The 16,668-nt window shown below is 40.7% G+C and overlaps 1 protein-coding gene across 1 annotated transcript in view; it reads right to left on the bottom strand.

Moving 5' to 3' along the window:
- Positions 1 to 16,668, bottom strand: part of kdm1b (lysine demethylase 1B) — a 121,696-nt gene that overhangs the window by 100,142 nt on the left and 4,886 nt on the right. Inside the window, exons 2-4 of the mRNA XM_078241908.1 lie at positions 10,749 to 10,843; positions 9,885 to 10,006; positions 5,544 to 5,633 (exon numbers count right to left, since the gene is read on the bottom strand). Coding sequence (XP_078098034.1) covers positions 5,544 to 5,633; positions 9,885 to 10,006; positions 10,749 to 10,843 — 307 coding nt within the window. The remainder of the gene's footprint in view (positions 1 to 5,543; positions 5,634 to 9,884; positions 10,007 to 10,748; positions 10,844 to 16,668) is intronic.

Below are 16,668 nucleotides of genomic sequence, written 5' to 3'. Positions count from 1 at the left end.
GTTGAGCTTCTTCAGTGCGGTTGGAGCCACAAATCATCCAGGCAAGTTGAGTATATTCCATCACATGCCTGACTTGTGCCTTGTAGATGGTGGACAGGCTTTGGTGAGTCAGGTGGAGAATTACTTGACTCAGGGTTTCCAGCCTCTGACCTGCTCTGGTCGCCACAATATTTGTATGGCTGGTCCAGTTCAGGTTCTCGTCAATAGTAACCCTCAGGATGCTGATAGTGGGGCATCGAGTAATGGTAATGCCATTGAATGTCAAGGGAAAATGGTTAGATTCTGACTTGTTAGAGATTGTCATTGCCTGGTACCTTTGTGGCGTGAATGGTACTTGTCATTTGTTAGCCCATTTATGACAAGTAACATTCACGCCACAAAGGTGCCGGGCAATGATGATGCATGAATGTTTCCACATCTTGCTACATGCGGGCATGATGTCAAGGGTCATAGCCTCTGCAGGAACCACTGCCTTCAGCAGTTTCTTGATATCAAGTGGAGTGAATTGAATTGGCTGACGGCTGGCATTTATGATTCTCAGGACCGCAGCAGAAGGCCAAAATAGATCATCCACTCGACAGTTCTGCCTTAAAGTGGCTGAAAATACCTCAGCCTTGTCTTTTACACTGACATGTTCGGCTCCCCCATCATTGAGGAAGGAAGTATTTGGGAAACTTCCTACTCCATTAATTGTCAATAATAAATTGGAATTTGTCAGGCCTTAACATTACAGATTATGGTTAAATGCAATTGTCAATAATTCGCAGCTCCTTATGGATGCCCAATTTTGGGCGGTATCAATAATTAGACTTTAAAACCAAGACTCTAATGATAGCTCAGAAGGGAACACAATATTACTGTTGATCACAGTGTACAAGACAAGTCCTATTTTTCAGTGTCAAAAGTCACCTTTAGGCCTGTACCAACATACAAGTGCACACCCATGCATCCTATTTTCTGCTGAGACATGCTAAATTCTCATTTCATTTTTCACCTCAGAAATGCATGTTTCACTCACCTAACAAGTCAGTAAGAAGCCTCACAACACCAGGTTAAAGTCCAACAGGTTTATTTGGAATCACAAGCTTTCAGAGCGCTACTCCTTCATCAGGTGAGTGGGGATGAAGGAGCAGTGCTCTGAAAGCTCGTGACTCCAAATAAACCTGTCGGATTTTAACCTGGTGTTGTGAGACTTTTTACTGTGCCCATCCCTGTCCAATGCCAGCATCTCCACATCATGGTCACAAGTCAGCACATGGGATCAAACAGCCAATACAGATCATGTTGCAAAGAAGGTGGACAGGGGTTTATGACAGAGCCACACAAAGCAGACCACACATGGTGAACAAACAACAGAAATGGAACCTCTGGCAAAAAGACTGAGGACACAGCTAGTTCCAAGCTAAAAACTGTAACATATGCTAGCTTGTCAAATAACTGTGCTGTGAGGAAAATCGCTGTTAGTGAAAACTGTTGCAGGGAATGGAGGAAGACGCAATCCACACTGAAGATAATGCCCAAGAGCAAAAGTGCCATGAGAACCCAGACCAACCAATGGCCTGATCTTATGAAGCATGTATTGGAATGGGTCTTGAAATCATCAGAATAGTTACAATCAACAGAAATGCCATACATTTATACACACTTAACAGGGTTAGCCCAAACCCCCGAATCCAGCAAAGATTCCAGAGGAATAGCTAGTTGGTGCAGCCATTATATGGTATGCCAACATCTAGTGTTGCAGCAGAGGGTTAAGATTCCCCACCACCCCCTTAAAATTTCATACAAGTCAGGGGTAGGCAGTGTAAAGGCCACGTGATGAATTTCATGAGCCCATTTTACCAGGATGCTGCCTGGTTTGGAGGGTAGGTCTTAAGAGGAAAGGTTGAGGGAGCTCGGGCTGTTCTCTCTGGAGTGGAGGAGGCTGAGGGGAGACTTAATAGAGGTTTATAAAATGATGAAGGGGATAGATAGAGTGAACGTTCAAAGACTATTTCCTCGGGTGGATGGAGCTATTACAAGGGGACATAACTATAGGGTTCGTGGTGGGAGATATAGGAAGGATATCAGAGGTAGGTTCTTTACGCAGAGAGTGGTTGGGGTGTGGAATGGACTGCCTGCAGTGATAGTGGAGTCAGACACTTTAGGAACATTTAAGCGGTTATTGGATAGGCACATGGAGCACACCAGGATGATAGGGAGTGGGATAGCTTGATCTTGGTTTCAGATAAAGCTCGGCACAACATCGTGGGCCGAAGGGCCTGTTCTGTACTGTACTGTTCTATGTTCTATATTCCATCTTCAAACACACTGGCTGGGAGCATAGAAATTCAGCCTATGATGCCACATTGTCAACATAGATGAAATGCTCATGAATTTTGATATGCTCAGCAACTGAACCATGGAGTGAAATGGTTAGAAAACAATTCTAGAGAAATCACAGGAACATACAGTGATTTACAGTGGTATTGGGGCTGCATAGCCAATGTAACATAATTAAAGCCTATGGCATTGTAATTTTAAAATCTAAAGCCATGCCCAAATTCAAGTTCCCTGTCGGAGGTTTTGTGCATGTCCATGGTAACAGTCAAATGGATGAGGATAGAGTGATGCTGTAGATCCAAAGATGTGCAGGTTAGGCAGACTGGCCATGATAAGTTGCCCCTTAATGTCCCAAGATATGCAGATTAGGGGGGGGATGAGCAGGGTAAATGTGGGGTTATGGGGATAGGGTGAGGGAAAGGGCCTGGCTAAACACACTGTCAGAGAGTCAGTGCAGACTCGATGGATCTCCTTTTGTACTGCAGGAATTCTACGAGGGGGGAGGGGAAAGAAAAACATTTCTCCTCAACTCTGCCTTAAAAGGGCAACTTTAGACTTTTAAAGAGTGAGCCCTAGTTCTAGATTTTCCCACAAGAGAAGATATCATCTCCATATGCACCCTGTCAAGACCCCTCAGGATCTTGTATGTTCCAATCAAGTCACCTCTTCCTCTAAACTCGAGGATACAAGCCTATCCTGTCCAGCCTTTCCACATTAGACAACATGTCCATTCCTTCTCTGAACTGTGTTAGTTTAGTAAACCTTCTCTGAACTGTCTGTTTCGTTAACACTCTCTGAACTGTATCCAACGCATGTACACCCTTCCTTAAATAAAGAGACCAACACTGTACAAAGTATTCCAGCCTGTATAACTGAAGTATAAACTCCCTACTATTGTATTCAACTCCTCTCTCAATAAATAACATCCCAAAATAGTTTCCCGAATTTCTTGCCTTTCGCGATTCACGTGCAAGGAGGATACTATCCATCTCACCTTTTCCTGCTTCATCTGACTCTATATCATACAGAGCTCTTAATCTGTTTGCCCTCCCTTTCTCCCCTGTGGGAATGTAATTTGTCTATACCTGAACTATCTCCTCTTTAAAGTTGCCCATTGTTTCATCACAATTTTGCCTATCCATCTTTCAATTTATCCGGACCAAATCTATTCTGACTCCATTGAAATTGACGCTTCCCCAATTATTCTTGCTCACAATTGGTCCTCACCCTTTTCCATAGGGAACCTAAACCTTATCTCATTACTGTTTCTTCAACCTTCCCCTACAAACACTTGATCCACTTGATGTACCTCATTCCCAGAACAAGATCCAGAAATGCCACCTTCCCTGTTGGACTGGAAATATACAGATGTGAAAAATTCTTCTGAACACAGTCTGCAAACTCTGGCCCCACTCTGTCTTTCACACTCTTACATACAGGGATTGGCGAGAACCAAAACTTTTGTTCCCTTCCCTTTCTGTCCGTAATCAGTTCATTTTTTGAAAAGGAAGATGTGTGTGTTTCTTAACCCCCAAACATATGTTTAATTTGACGAGTAAAGGCACGTTAACACTATTGCTATCCAAGTCGAGATTATGACAATTAGAGTCTCATTATAAATGCTCTATAATTCATGCAACTCTAATTTTTTGCAAATTTGTTCCTTGATCTTTCCCATTAGTTGGTGGCTTATAAATACACTCAGCAATGTAATAGCAGGTCCATTGTTTCTTAGTTATAACCAAATAGATTCTGTCCTTGGCCCCGCTGGGGCACCCTCATTTGTCAGCATTGTAATATTCTCCTTAATTATTACTACTACTACTCCTCTCTTTCCTTCCCTATCCTTCCTAAATATCCCATATCCTGGAATATTTCATGTCCAGTCCTGCTCTTCGTTGAACCAGGTCACTGTTAGCACCACAATTATCATATCCCTGCATGGCCATCTTGCACCTTCAACTCACCAGCCTTATTTTCCACACTCAAGACATTAACATACATACAGGATAACACTAATTTAGACTTTATTACATGTCCATGAATCTAACTACACCTTACAATTTCCTATCTTAGTGCCAACTGCCTCACCCAATTCTCTGTGCACTTTGATGTTCCTCTCTATTATCTCCTTGTCCCTACACCCCTGGCATATTAGTTTAAACTGTCCACAATAATACCACGAAACACCCTGCCCAATCCAGTTTTGGTGCAATCCATCAGCCCTGTACTTGTCCCACCTCCCCAAAAGTTGATCCCAATGTCCCTGGAATCTAAATCCCTCCCTACTGCAACATCTCTCAAGCCTTTTGCCCTCCTGCTTTATCCTTTTATTTATATACTCAATTGCGTGTAATAGCAGGAGTAATCTGGAGATAACCACCTTCGAGGTTCTGCTTGCTAGTTTCCTTCCTAGCTCCCAGAATTCTGTCTACCCATCTCATTGATATAGACCACAACAGCTAGCTGTTCATCCTCTCCCCTCAGAACAAATCACTAGTGAGAAAGTGTAATCACAGTTTTGTCACGTTTCCATAGATAGTTTCCATCATAAATTTGGATATTAAGTTACGATGATGGAAAAAATTGAGACAATAAGTGAGAAAAACATTACAACCAGATGGAATGTTCTGTTAACAGGAAATACATACAGGACTATTTTTTTTCTGAAAGAACGATTAGGCCAAAGTAGAAGAATTTAAACTTGCAGCTACACCGATGCTGAAATTAAGGCACCTTGAAACAAAGTTCCAGCTTTGGAGATACTACCCTATTAGTGCCATATGTGCTGAATTTCTATATGTAAGCTATGTACATATCCATATATGACAGAGAAGTATCCAAAGAAGTACCTTTCTGACTAGTCTGAAATTATAACCAAAATCAAACCTCCCCATTGGAACAAATCCATCAAATCAAATCCATTCTCCAGAAGATAGTTACTTTTATACTTTAGGTGGCATGGCAGCACTGCACAAATACGCAAGAATTATTCCACGAAGCAGCAGCATGTCAGTGCACCGTTAATTCCCAATCACAGTGCTGGCATTCTAGAAAAATGAAATTAATTGGAAGCAAGGCACTACCAGAGTAATTAGGATAAGGGGAGAAAAAGTCTAAGTGTTCCTTGAATACACTTGAAAAATGCCACAGGCTTAAGAACAGGTATACCAGTTAGCATCTTTAGGAAATAATTTAAAACACATATTCCAGAGACTCACCTTCGGTAACAATGATCGAAGCACTCATTGCAGAAATGCTCCCCACAAGATAAATGGTACCAGCGTGATGTGTAACCATTTTTAGCACACCTAAAATGATGAATCACAAAAATACACATTAAATAAATTTCCAAATCTCAACACAAACAATAAAACGCAAATGATTAGTTACCAGTTTTGTTTCAGATGGTAGCATTCTTGCCTTTCAGTCACTAGATTATAGGTTCAGGTCCCGTTCCGGAGTCTTCAGCATAATAATCTACACTGACACTCTAGTACAAAACTGACGGAATGCTACACTGTTGAATGTGCTGTCTTTCAGATGAGACCTTAAACCCTATTTGCTCTCTCAGGTAGATGTAAAAGAACAAATGGCACAAAAAAAGAAGAATCCTTCCTGATGTCCTAGCCAATATTTACCCTTAAAATCAACATCACCTAAAAGCAAATTATCTGGACATTGCTGCTCGTGGGAACTTTCTATGCACAAGTTAACTGTCATGTTTCCTAATTACAACAGTAACTACACTTTTAAAAAAATACTTCACTAATTGTAAAGCACTTTAGAACTTCTGAGGTCTTGAAACGAAAAGTAGCACTTAAATGCAAGTCTTTATTTCTCTCCTAAATGTTTGCAGACCTTAGATGACCAAAATGTAAACTTTGTTAGTAATCCCGACATTCAAATTAAATCAACTCTTCAAAAAAAAACTCGTCATCTCAAAACCGTGCAGCATTGCAAGGAGCTAGGACACAACAACAATATGCAATTATTTAGCGCCTTTGGCATAGTAAAACATTCTAAGGTGTTTTACAGGAGCACGGTCAGATATATCTGAGGGACAAGCCTCTTACCAAAGAGAGGATAAGCTTGACCAACGAGTTGAGGAGTGTTTTTTAAAAAAAAGTCGTAACAAGGAAATTCGAGAGTTTTGGGCCTAGATAGCTGAAGACATGGCTATCAATAGTGGGGAGAAAGAAGCCAGGGATACACAAGTGGCCAGAACGTGAGGAACATAGAATTCTCAGTTCTGCAGTTGGAGGAGGTTACAGAGATGAGGAGCGGAGAGATCATGCAACGGTCTGAACATAAAGGGGAGGCAATGGCCTAGTGGTATTATCGCTAGACTATTAATCCAGAAACTCAGCTAATGTTCTGGGGACCTGGGCTTGAATCGCGCCATGGCAGCTAGTGGAATTTAAACTCAATAAAAATATCTGGAATTAAGAATCTACTGATGACAAGAAACCATGGTCAATTGTCAGAAAAACCCATCTGGTTCACTAATGTCCTTTAAGGAAGGAAATCTGCCATTCTTACCTGGTCTGGCCTACATGTGATTCCAGAGCCACAGCAATGTGGTTGACTCCCAACGGCCCTCAGGCAACTAGGGATGGGCAATAAACGCTGGCCAGCCAGCGACGCCGATGTCCCACGAATGAATAAAGAATAATAATTTTAAGCTTGAGGTATTGGTGGACTGGGAGCCAATATAGGTCATTGAGGACAAAGCTGCGGGGTGAATGAGCCTTGATATACAATAAGGTTTTGGATGAGCTCAAGTTCATAGAGCGGGGGAGGTGGGGAATGACAGATTGGAGGAGGCTGGCTACATGATTACTGGAATAGTGGAGTCTGGCAGTATAAGCAGCTGATAAGACTAAGTGGGCAATTAACAAGGAGAAAGTCAGTGGTTTCAAGTGATGGGAGAGGATGTAGGATCAAAAGTTCAACTGAGGGGTCACCAGGACTGTTGGCTGTTCAGCTGAACAGTTCAATGGCAGAGGTAAAAAAAATGTGACTCACCTGATGAAGGAGCAGCACTCCCGACTTTCAGGACCCATTAATGGGCCAAGCTGACTGGTCAATCATTTACAGTATCCCAGAGTACTGTCTGATTCATGCAGTTAATTACTAATTTGCCAGAGGGCAACTTGATTCCAATCTTACTTTGCCAGTCACATCACCTTTAAGCTGTCTTCTGGACCACAACAGTGCATGTCACACCTTAATGAACATCTGTACCTACTATTAGAAGTGTGCTGCTTCAACAGGAATTGCTCAAGTACCTACAGGCCAAACTTAGCTGCTAAACCTTAGCTACATGGCTATGTATAACCATGGAAGCCAGGCAAACCTTTCCAGTGCTCTCTTCCTAGTCAACTAGAGTCATAGAGAGTCATAGAGGTTTATAGCATGGAAACAGGCCCTTCGGCCCAACTTGTCCATGCCGCCCTTTTTTTTTCCAAAAACCCCTAAACTAATCCCAATTGCCCACATTTGGCCCATATCTCTCTATACCCATGTAACAATCTAAATGCTTTTTAAAAGATAAAATTGTACCCGCCTCTACTACTACCTCTGGCAGCTTGATCCAGACACTCAACATCCTCTGTGAAAAAATTGCCCCTCTGGACACTTTTGTATCTCTCGCCTCTCACCTTAAACCTATGCCCTCTAGTTTTAGACTCTCCTACCTTTGGGAAAATATATTGACTATCTAGCTGATCTGTGCCCCTTATTATTTTATAGACCTCTATAAGGTCACCCCTCAGCCTCCTATGCTCCAGAGAGAAACGTCCCAGTCTATTCAGCCTCTCCTTATAACTCAATCCATCAAGTCCCGATAGCATCCTAGTAAATCTTTTCTGCACTCTTTCTAGTTTAATAATATCCTTTCTATAAATAGGGTGACCAGAATTGCACAGTATTCCCAAGTGTGGCCTTACCAATGTCTTGTACAACTTCAACAAGACGTCCCAACTCCTGTATTCAATGTTTTGATCAATGAAACCAAGCATGACGAATGCCTTCTTCACCACTCTGTCCACCTGTGACTCCACTTTCAAGGAGCTATGAACATGTACCCCTAGATCTCTTTGTTCTGTAACTCTCCCCAACGCCCTACCATTAACTGAGTAAGTCCTGCCCTAGTTCAATCTACCAAAATGCATCACCTCGCACTTATCTAAATTAAACTCCATCTGCCATTCGTCAGCCCACTGGCCCAATTGATCAAGATCCCGCTGAAATTGGAGATAACTTCCTCACTGTCCACCATGCCACCAATCTTGGTGTCATCTGCAAACTTACTAACCATGCCCCCTATATTTTCATCCAAATCATTAATATAAAATGACAAATAACAGTGGGCCCAGCACTGGGGCACACCACTGGTCACAGGCCTCCAGTTTGAGAAACAACTCCCTACAACCACCCTCTGGCTTCTGTCAAGAACTATACAACACTCTTTCATGATCAGTATAGCAGAAGCATCTTAGCTGAGAGTTTTCAACAAAAGTAAAACATGTCTGGCAAGAAACTGATTCCACATCCAAGTGCTCTATTAGTTTAGACTTTTTTTTGCTGAACATGAACCAAAACTGGTTTTAAAGTCTGTACAGTACTTAACTGAGTGCCCATAGTTCCAAGTGGCAACAAAATCGCACTGGGAAAGGCTTAAATGCAGAAAAATACAGCATATTTAAATGCGGTCAGACGAAGAACTCTTTTGTAATGAAAACATGAGCCAAAATATTTCCTACAGACAGGATCTCATTTGAGCTCAATGTTGACAAAATCAAATGAGACAAATTTTCACTTCCATCTACACTTCAATAATAGTTAAAAGATATACTTTTCAACACAGTTAAGAAAGTTGGAGTTTAAGATGCATCTTTGTAAACAATGAGACTACTAATTTTGAATCGAATAGGGAATTCGGAAGAAACTTACTTTCCCTAGAGTGCTGAGAGTATGGAACTCGCTTCCACTGGCGTCATTGAGATGATTTAAGAGGAGGCGAGACAAGTATATGAAAGAGCATGGAATAGGGGACAGATAATAGATTTAGAGGAGTAAAGATGGGAAGAGTCTCATGTGAAGTATAAATGCTGGCATGTGCTGAAGGGCCCGTTTCTGTGCCATATACCCAAGGATGGTGGGGGCTAAAAATTCCTAAAATTGTCTTAATATTGAACAAGATTTAAAACATGCCAGAACTCTTCCCAGAAAACTTATGTAGTGTCAATTGTACATTGTCTTCAGTCCTGGAAGAATTATTAGTGTAGTGTAAATAGATGCCATAATTTGACCACGAGTTTACAACTAAATACATTTCAAAACCACAAGTAAATCCTGATCCAAGAGCATAACTGCATTGAGCAAATACAAATGTTGAGTTTTGAATAAATGTAAATTCCATTTCCTATTGCCATAAAATACTGATATTTACATTACTCCTCCTAAAAAGACAAACAGATTCCAATTGAGCAGCTTAACAATAATCCCATTTGTGCACTTTATTGCAAGAACCTGTTTACAGAATCAATGTCACTTGCCTCTCTGCAGCACTTGCAAAGCAAACAGGGTATGTTGCACTACATCCAGCTTTTTCACACTTCCTATACTTCTTTTCACAACCTTCTTCCTCTTCCTCCGTTTCAAAAGTTTTCTTTTTGACCTGGTTATAAAAGCAAAATTAATATTAATCAAATACTGATCTTGCAGCTCCACAAATGCTTCTGTGTTGCATCATTTTTCAAATTATATAAATGTAACTACAAACTATGATCTATTGCGGGTCTAATACAAATCTATCAAGTGCGACAATCTTCTACAGTTTATGGAATATGAGCCATATGCACCATAGACTAGCATATGTGACTTACAACAGCTCATATCATCTGCAAAGCTGCAGTGACATCCACCTTGCATCTTCCCCAAGCTGGGGATTGCAAATGTAATATTGGCAAAAAGCATCTTTAGTTACGAACAATAAAATTCTGTGCAATACAACAAATTCATCACAGGATATCTGCAGCATTGCAGGTCTATAGTGATTTTCTTTCGCCATATATTTGTATGAAATATATCAACTTATAGCATATTTGAGCCCTCATACTGTACCTTCAGATTATTTTATGCAAGAACATTTACAACTTTATTAATAGCAGCACTTAAAAAGAACATTCAACATCACATTAAAGAAATATAAAGTATCTTCAAAAGTCTTGATCATCCATTGTTTGCTATGGTACCAATATTTTTTGAGTTTAAAAACCAGAGTAACAAGATGCATTAACACAAGAGGCAATATGACACAAACCTAATTTCAAATTTGGTTCATGAGTGAAACGGACTTGAATTGAAAGGGTAAATTGAGAACTATAGTGAATATTGGTTTTAATGGCACTATACAACACCTGTCTTCCTGATGATCTCAGGGGAGGATTGTTATCCATTGATGCTTCAAAAATAGGTGGCCTTTTCTTCGCTCGCATCCGTCCACTCATGGCATCTGAAAATAATCAACATGTATATATGTGCAGATGGTTATCAAACTTGAAAAATAAACAAGGTTTTATTGTAAGATCTGATCATTTGGAATACACTTGCACAGAAACTGCACCAGAAACACTTGAGTTTTCATTCACCATTTGCTGTTAGTTTAGCAAAATGAGTGTCACAATTTTGAGTCTGGTAATAAACCACGCCATTGATGTAATTTTCCTGAATAGCTGAAGCTGTACCTCTCAAGTTTTTTGGTGTAAAGTAATTGGCCAGAAAGATTTTGAGCAAAGAAAAGATTTCATGCAATATAATTGGAGAAACTTAAAGTGCAATCAAATTAATGCATGAGAAATTATATTTAACACACAGAGAAGGAAAATTAACTGGACGCTTATGACATGCAGAGGTATTATCTCTGCCGAACAAAGACACACTAGATACTGAAGCTACCGAACTAGCCTTCACGCTGCTGGCTGTTAATAAAAGTCTTTTCTACTTTATAAAGTCAGGAACCCACTGAATGTTGTCATTTTATGTAGATATATATGAAAATTATAGCCATTTATACAGTACATAGATAAATAAGTGTAATCCAAAAATAATGATACTGAGAGAAAGAGCTGTTAGGACAGATGACCAAAAACTTTGGTCAAAGATTTTAAAGGAGAATCTTACAGGAGCTGGAAAGCTTTGGGGAGAATGATTTGGAGGAAAATGTAACTGGTTTGATTAGTAAGTTTGCGGATGACACAAAGGTTGGTGGAATTGCGGATAGCGATGAGGACCATCGGAGGATACAGCAGGATATAGATCGGTTGGCGACTTGGGCGGAGAGATGGCAGATGGAGTTTAATCAGAACAAATGTGAGGTAATGCATTTTGGAAGGTCTAATACATGTGGGAAATATACAGTAAATGGCAGAACCCTTAAGTGTATTGATAGGCAGAGGGATCTGGGTGTACAAGTACACAAGTCACTGAAAGTGGCAACACAGATGAAGAAGGCATGCGACGTGCATGCCTGGGCATTCAAGTTTAAAAATTGGCAAGTCATGTTGCAGCTTTATAGAACCTTGATTAGGTCGCACTCAGAATATAGTGTTCAATTCTGGTCGCCGCACTACCAGAAGGATGTGGAGGTTTTGGAGAGGGTACAGAAAAGGTTTACCAGAATGTTGCCCAGTATGGAAGCCATTAGCTATGAGGAGAGGTTGGAGAAATTTGGTTTGTTCTCACTGGAACAATGAAGGTTGAGGGGCGACCTGATAGAAGTCTACAAGATTATGAGGGGCATGGTCAGAGAGGATAGTTAGGAGCTTTTCCACCAGGGTGGAACTGTCAATTATGGAGGCATAGGTTTAAGGTGCGAGGGGCAAGGTTTAAAAGAGATGTACGAGGAGATGCAAGGTGAAGTGAAATCTCAATTTCACTTTTTACACAGAGGGTGGTGGGTGCCTGGAACTCGCTGCCGGGGGAGGTAGTGGAAGCAGACACGATAGTGACTTTTAAGGGGCGTCTGGACAAATACATGAATAGGATGGGAATAGAGGGATATGGTCCCCAAAAGGGGTTTAGTTCAGACAGGCAGCATGGTCGGTGCAGGCTTGGAGCGTCAAAGGGCCTGTTCCTGTGTTGCAATTTTCTTTGCAAGTCCATAGTTCAGGACTTTGATGGTAGAAGGCACCATCACCAACAGTCAGGTCATGAAAGAATTTTAAAATGTGAATAAGAATGTTAAAATGGAGGTATCTGAAGACTAAGTGCCAATTTGGGCCAATGAGCACTGCAATGATGGGTGAACAGGACTCAGTTAGGATACAGACAGCAGAGTTTTTGATGAGCTTAGATTTAAGCAGTGCGGAAGGCAATAAGGAAAACAGTGGAATAATCAAGTGTAGAAGTAAAAATATGATAAAGCCTTACAGCAAATGAGTTGAGACAGGACATTAGTAATTAATAATTTGGAAGTAGGTAGTCTTGATTATGGAAAGGATTTGGGACAAGAAGTTCAGCACGGGTCAACTAGGGGCTGCAAACAGTCAGGTTCAATCTGAGACAGTACTTGAGAGGAGAATGGAATCAGTGGCTAGAAAATAGAGGTTGCTGCAGGGGCAAAATTTTGATTTTCTCACTGCTTATCAGAACATTGGCTCACCAGGTTGAGAAGTCAGACAAACGCAGCATAGGTACAGGGATCTAGAGGTACAACAGTGAGATGGAGCCGGACTCCATCAGGGTATATATGGCCTGACTGTCTTTGGATGGTTTGGTTGGAAAGGCATGCAACACATCCAGCTACATTGCAACAAACATCACAATCTTCATTGTTCCTCACCACCAGCAGTCAATCTTCGGATACAGGCAAAATAAGATTTACCTCAGGCAAATTCAGGGGGGAAACAAATTCTGCAAATTTGTTAAAACAGTGACCATGAGATGCATCAACCATCATTACATCTACTTCTTCTTTGCAATTATATGAGCCATAACTAGGAACCTGAACAGCTCCCTTTTGAACATTTGCTATGAATCAGAACTCACTATACAAGCAGGCAATTTATTTCACAAGGTCAAAGGTTTTTCTTTTTCAGTAGAGCCAAACATTTTATCTAGCTGCTTTTACATGCACATTACCTGTTTCTCCTTAACCTATCTAATTCAAATCTATCCACAGGAAACTATATAGTCCTTGAAATAGAGGTCTCAGCCTATTGTGGTAAATCAAAACATTTAAACCATGCATCAATCAATTCCCTGAAACTTCTCCATAGCCTTTACATCACCATCATGTGGGGGACTAAAACTGGACAAAGTAATCTCATCAAAGAATAGGAATGCAATCCCCTCAAGTAGAAGATCAGTATGTAATCTTACCTCAGGATGAGAGTTCCCCAAAAGTAAAAAGATCAATTTACTCGAGTGATGGAGAGCACAGGAAAATTGAGAGTCCATGAGCTTCAATAGAGTTAGTGAAAGAATGCCTGGGAGTGAAATTGAATGAGTGTGCCAGTGTAAGTGAACACAAGAGTAAAAGTGGTGAGTTAGTCTGCAAGAGATGGAGTAAGAGAGTACAAGAGATAGCACAAACAAGCACAAGATTAACTCCCAGTATCTTCCTTAAATTTGCACCATGCAACCTATTACTTCCACCGTAGAACACAGACAGCATCTCAATTAAACATTTCATTCCAAAATAAAAGCCAGAACATTCAACAGCATCATACTCCATTTATCCTACACAAGAGTGTCAGCCTAGATTTTTAGGCTCAATTCCTTGGAGGGCAAATTAAACCCACATCCTCATGAGTCAGTGCAAGAATGCTACAAATTGAGTCACAGTTAATCCAATAGCTAGTTTTTGGAACTGCCAAAATGAAATAACATTGAACAATTACAAAATTCTTCAGGCGCAACATCACTTAATTATGTTATCCACCATTTATCAGTTGCGATGGCTTCAACCTCTGGAATACTCTCACTATTCCTCTCTGCCGCTCCACATCTCTTTCCTCCTTAAAACCAACCTCTTTGACCAAGCTTTAGGTCATCTGGCCTAACAGTCCCTTATGTACGCGGTGTCATACTTTCAGGTTCCTGTGAAGTACCTAGCAACATTTTATTTATATTAAAGGCACTCTATAAATATAAGCTGTTGTGTATGGCCCATTGCAAACATGTCTTTTTATAATTGTATATGTGCAGATTTCACACCAGATCAAGTAATTATCATGCCCAGTAAAATAAAAGGATCCCAAAGTGAACTATCAAAGGCTGCCAAAATGCATATGTCACTCCTGTCTTTTTGCTGTAATCTGGTGGCACCGGTCATAATCCTTGAGGCTCATTGCTTTAACAATCAAGTCTCTTTCCTGCTCAATAAACATTAGTTTGGAACCCTGCATTGTAGACATGTGTTGGTATATCCTGCATTATATACACCCACCCACATGCATGCACTATATCTATATTAATCGTATTCTGCCAGATGTGAGCGCAACTTCACCTAGATCCGAATATAGTAGTTTTCTCTCTCCAGAGTCCCCCTCTCCTCTCCATCCTCAACACTTGTATTCAATAATAACAACCTGCATGTATGTAGCATTTTAACCCCTCAAGGTGCTTCATTCATCTAACCTACACATCTTGGGATACTAAGGGGCAATTTAGCATGGCACCCAGAGGAACCCCACACATCCACATCAATAAAAATCCGGAATTAAAAGTCTAATGACAACTATAAGACAAATGTTGATTTTCGTAAAATCCCATCTGGTTCACGAATGTCTTTTATGGAAGGAAATCTGTTGTCCTTACCTGGTCTAGCCTACACGTGACTCCAGATCCACAGCAATGTGGTTGATTCTTAAATGCCCTCAGGGTTAGGCAATAAATGCTGGCCCAGCTATCCCATGAATGAAACAAAACTGCGTCACTTTTATATCTTTGATATGTTAGCAAAATGTATGAATGCTGAAGATTGCTAATGTTGCATTTCACAGAATCCCTACAGTGCAGAAGGAGTCCATTCGGCCCATTGAGTTTGCATGGACTCTCCGACAGAGAACCTTATCCAAGCCCAGCCAGCGATGCCCATATCACATGAACAAATATTTTTTAAACTGCTTTACTATATCTTTTTGCTATCTTAGCAAAATGTATAAATGTTGACGATTAAGTAATGCTGCATTTTATAGAATCCCTACAGTACAGGAGGCCATTCAGCCCATCAAGTGTGTACAATTCTCTGACAGAATCTTACCCAGGCCCATCCACATTGTGCCGCTTACCTATTTGATCTTACTTTGATTGTGTTATTGAGCATTTCAACTGAAATCTTAATTTCACTTTTAAAAAGTAAGCAAGTTTATAAAGAGCTGCAATCAACTCTCCAGCAGAATATCTAATTTCACATGGAATACCATAATCTTATTTCCTCAGCTTGAGGTATCTTGCTGAAACATTGAGCTTTGCTCAAACAAACAAAGCTTTGGAGCATAAAGATGTTTTCACTATAATGTAAAAATCAGCCAGGTTTAGAGAACACATTTTCAATTCAATATCACACTATTACCAGGCTGTTAATACTATGATTCAAGTCTTGTGGAAAACAAAATTAAATTCAGGAAAATGGTGATCACTATTGATGTTAGTGGGAAAAGACCTATCATAAAAAGACTGGCTCATATTTTATGATGTGGAGATGCCAGCGTTGGACTGGGATAAACACAGTAAGAAGTCTCACAACACCAGGTTAAAGTCCAACAGGTTTATTTGGTAGCAAAAGCCACAAGTTTTCAGAGCACTTGCTGCTCCTTCGTCAGGTAAGTGGGAGTTCTATTCACAAACAGGCCATATAAAGACACAAACTCAATTTACAAAATAATGGTTGGAATGCGAGTCTTTACAGGTAATCAAGTCTTAAAGGTACAGACAATGTGAGTGGAGAGAGCGTTAAGCACAGGTTAAAGAGATGTTTATTGTCTCCAGACAAGACAGTTAGTGAGATTTTGCAAGCCCAGGCAAGTCATGGGGGTTACAGATAGTGTTACATGAACCCAAGATCCCGTTTGAGGCCGTCCTCATGTGTGCGGAACTTGGCTATCAGTCTCTGCTCAGCGACTCTGCGCTGTCGTGTGTCGTGAAGGCCGCCTTGGAGAATGCTGACCCAAAGATCAAAGGCCAAATGCCCATGACCGCTGAAGTGTTCCCCAACAGGAAGAGAACACACTTGCCTGGTGATTGTCGAGCAGTGTTCATTCATCCGCTGTCTGCATGGTTTCCCCAATGTACCATGGCTGGTGGATGAGAACACCATCCACCAGGTACACGGTA

The sequence above is a fragment of the Mustelus asterias genome, chromosome 2 (assembly GCF_964213995.1).
Source record: "Mustelus asterias chromosome 2, sMusAst1.hap1.1, whole genome shotgun sequence".
NCBI classification, from domain to species: Eukaryota; Metazoa; Chordata; class Chondrichthyes; order Carcharhiniformes; family Triakidae; genus Mustelus; species Mustelus asterias.
Note: the sequence above shows the minus strand (reverse complement) of the source record. Positions and strands in the feature narration are given on the sequence as shown.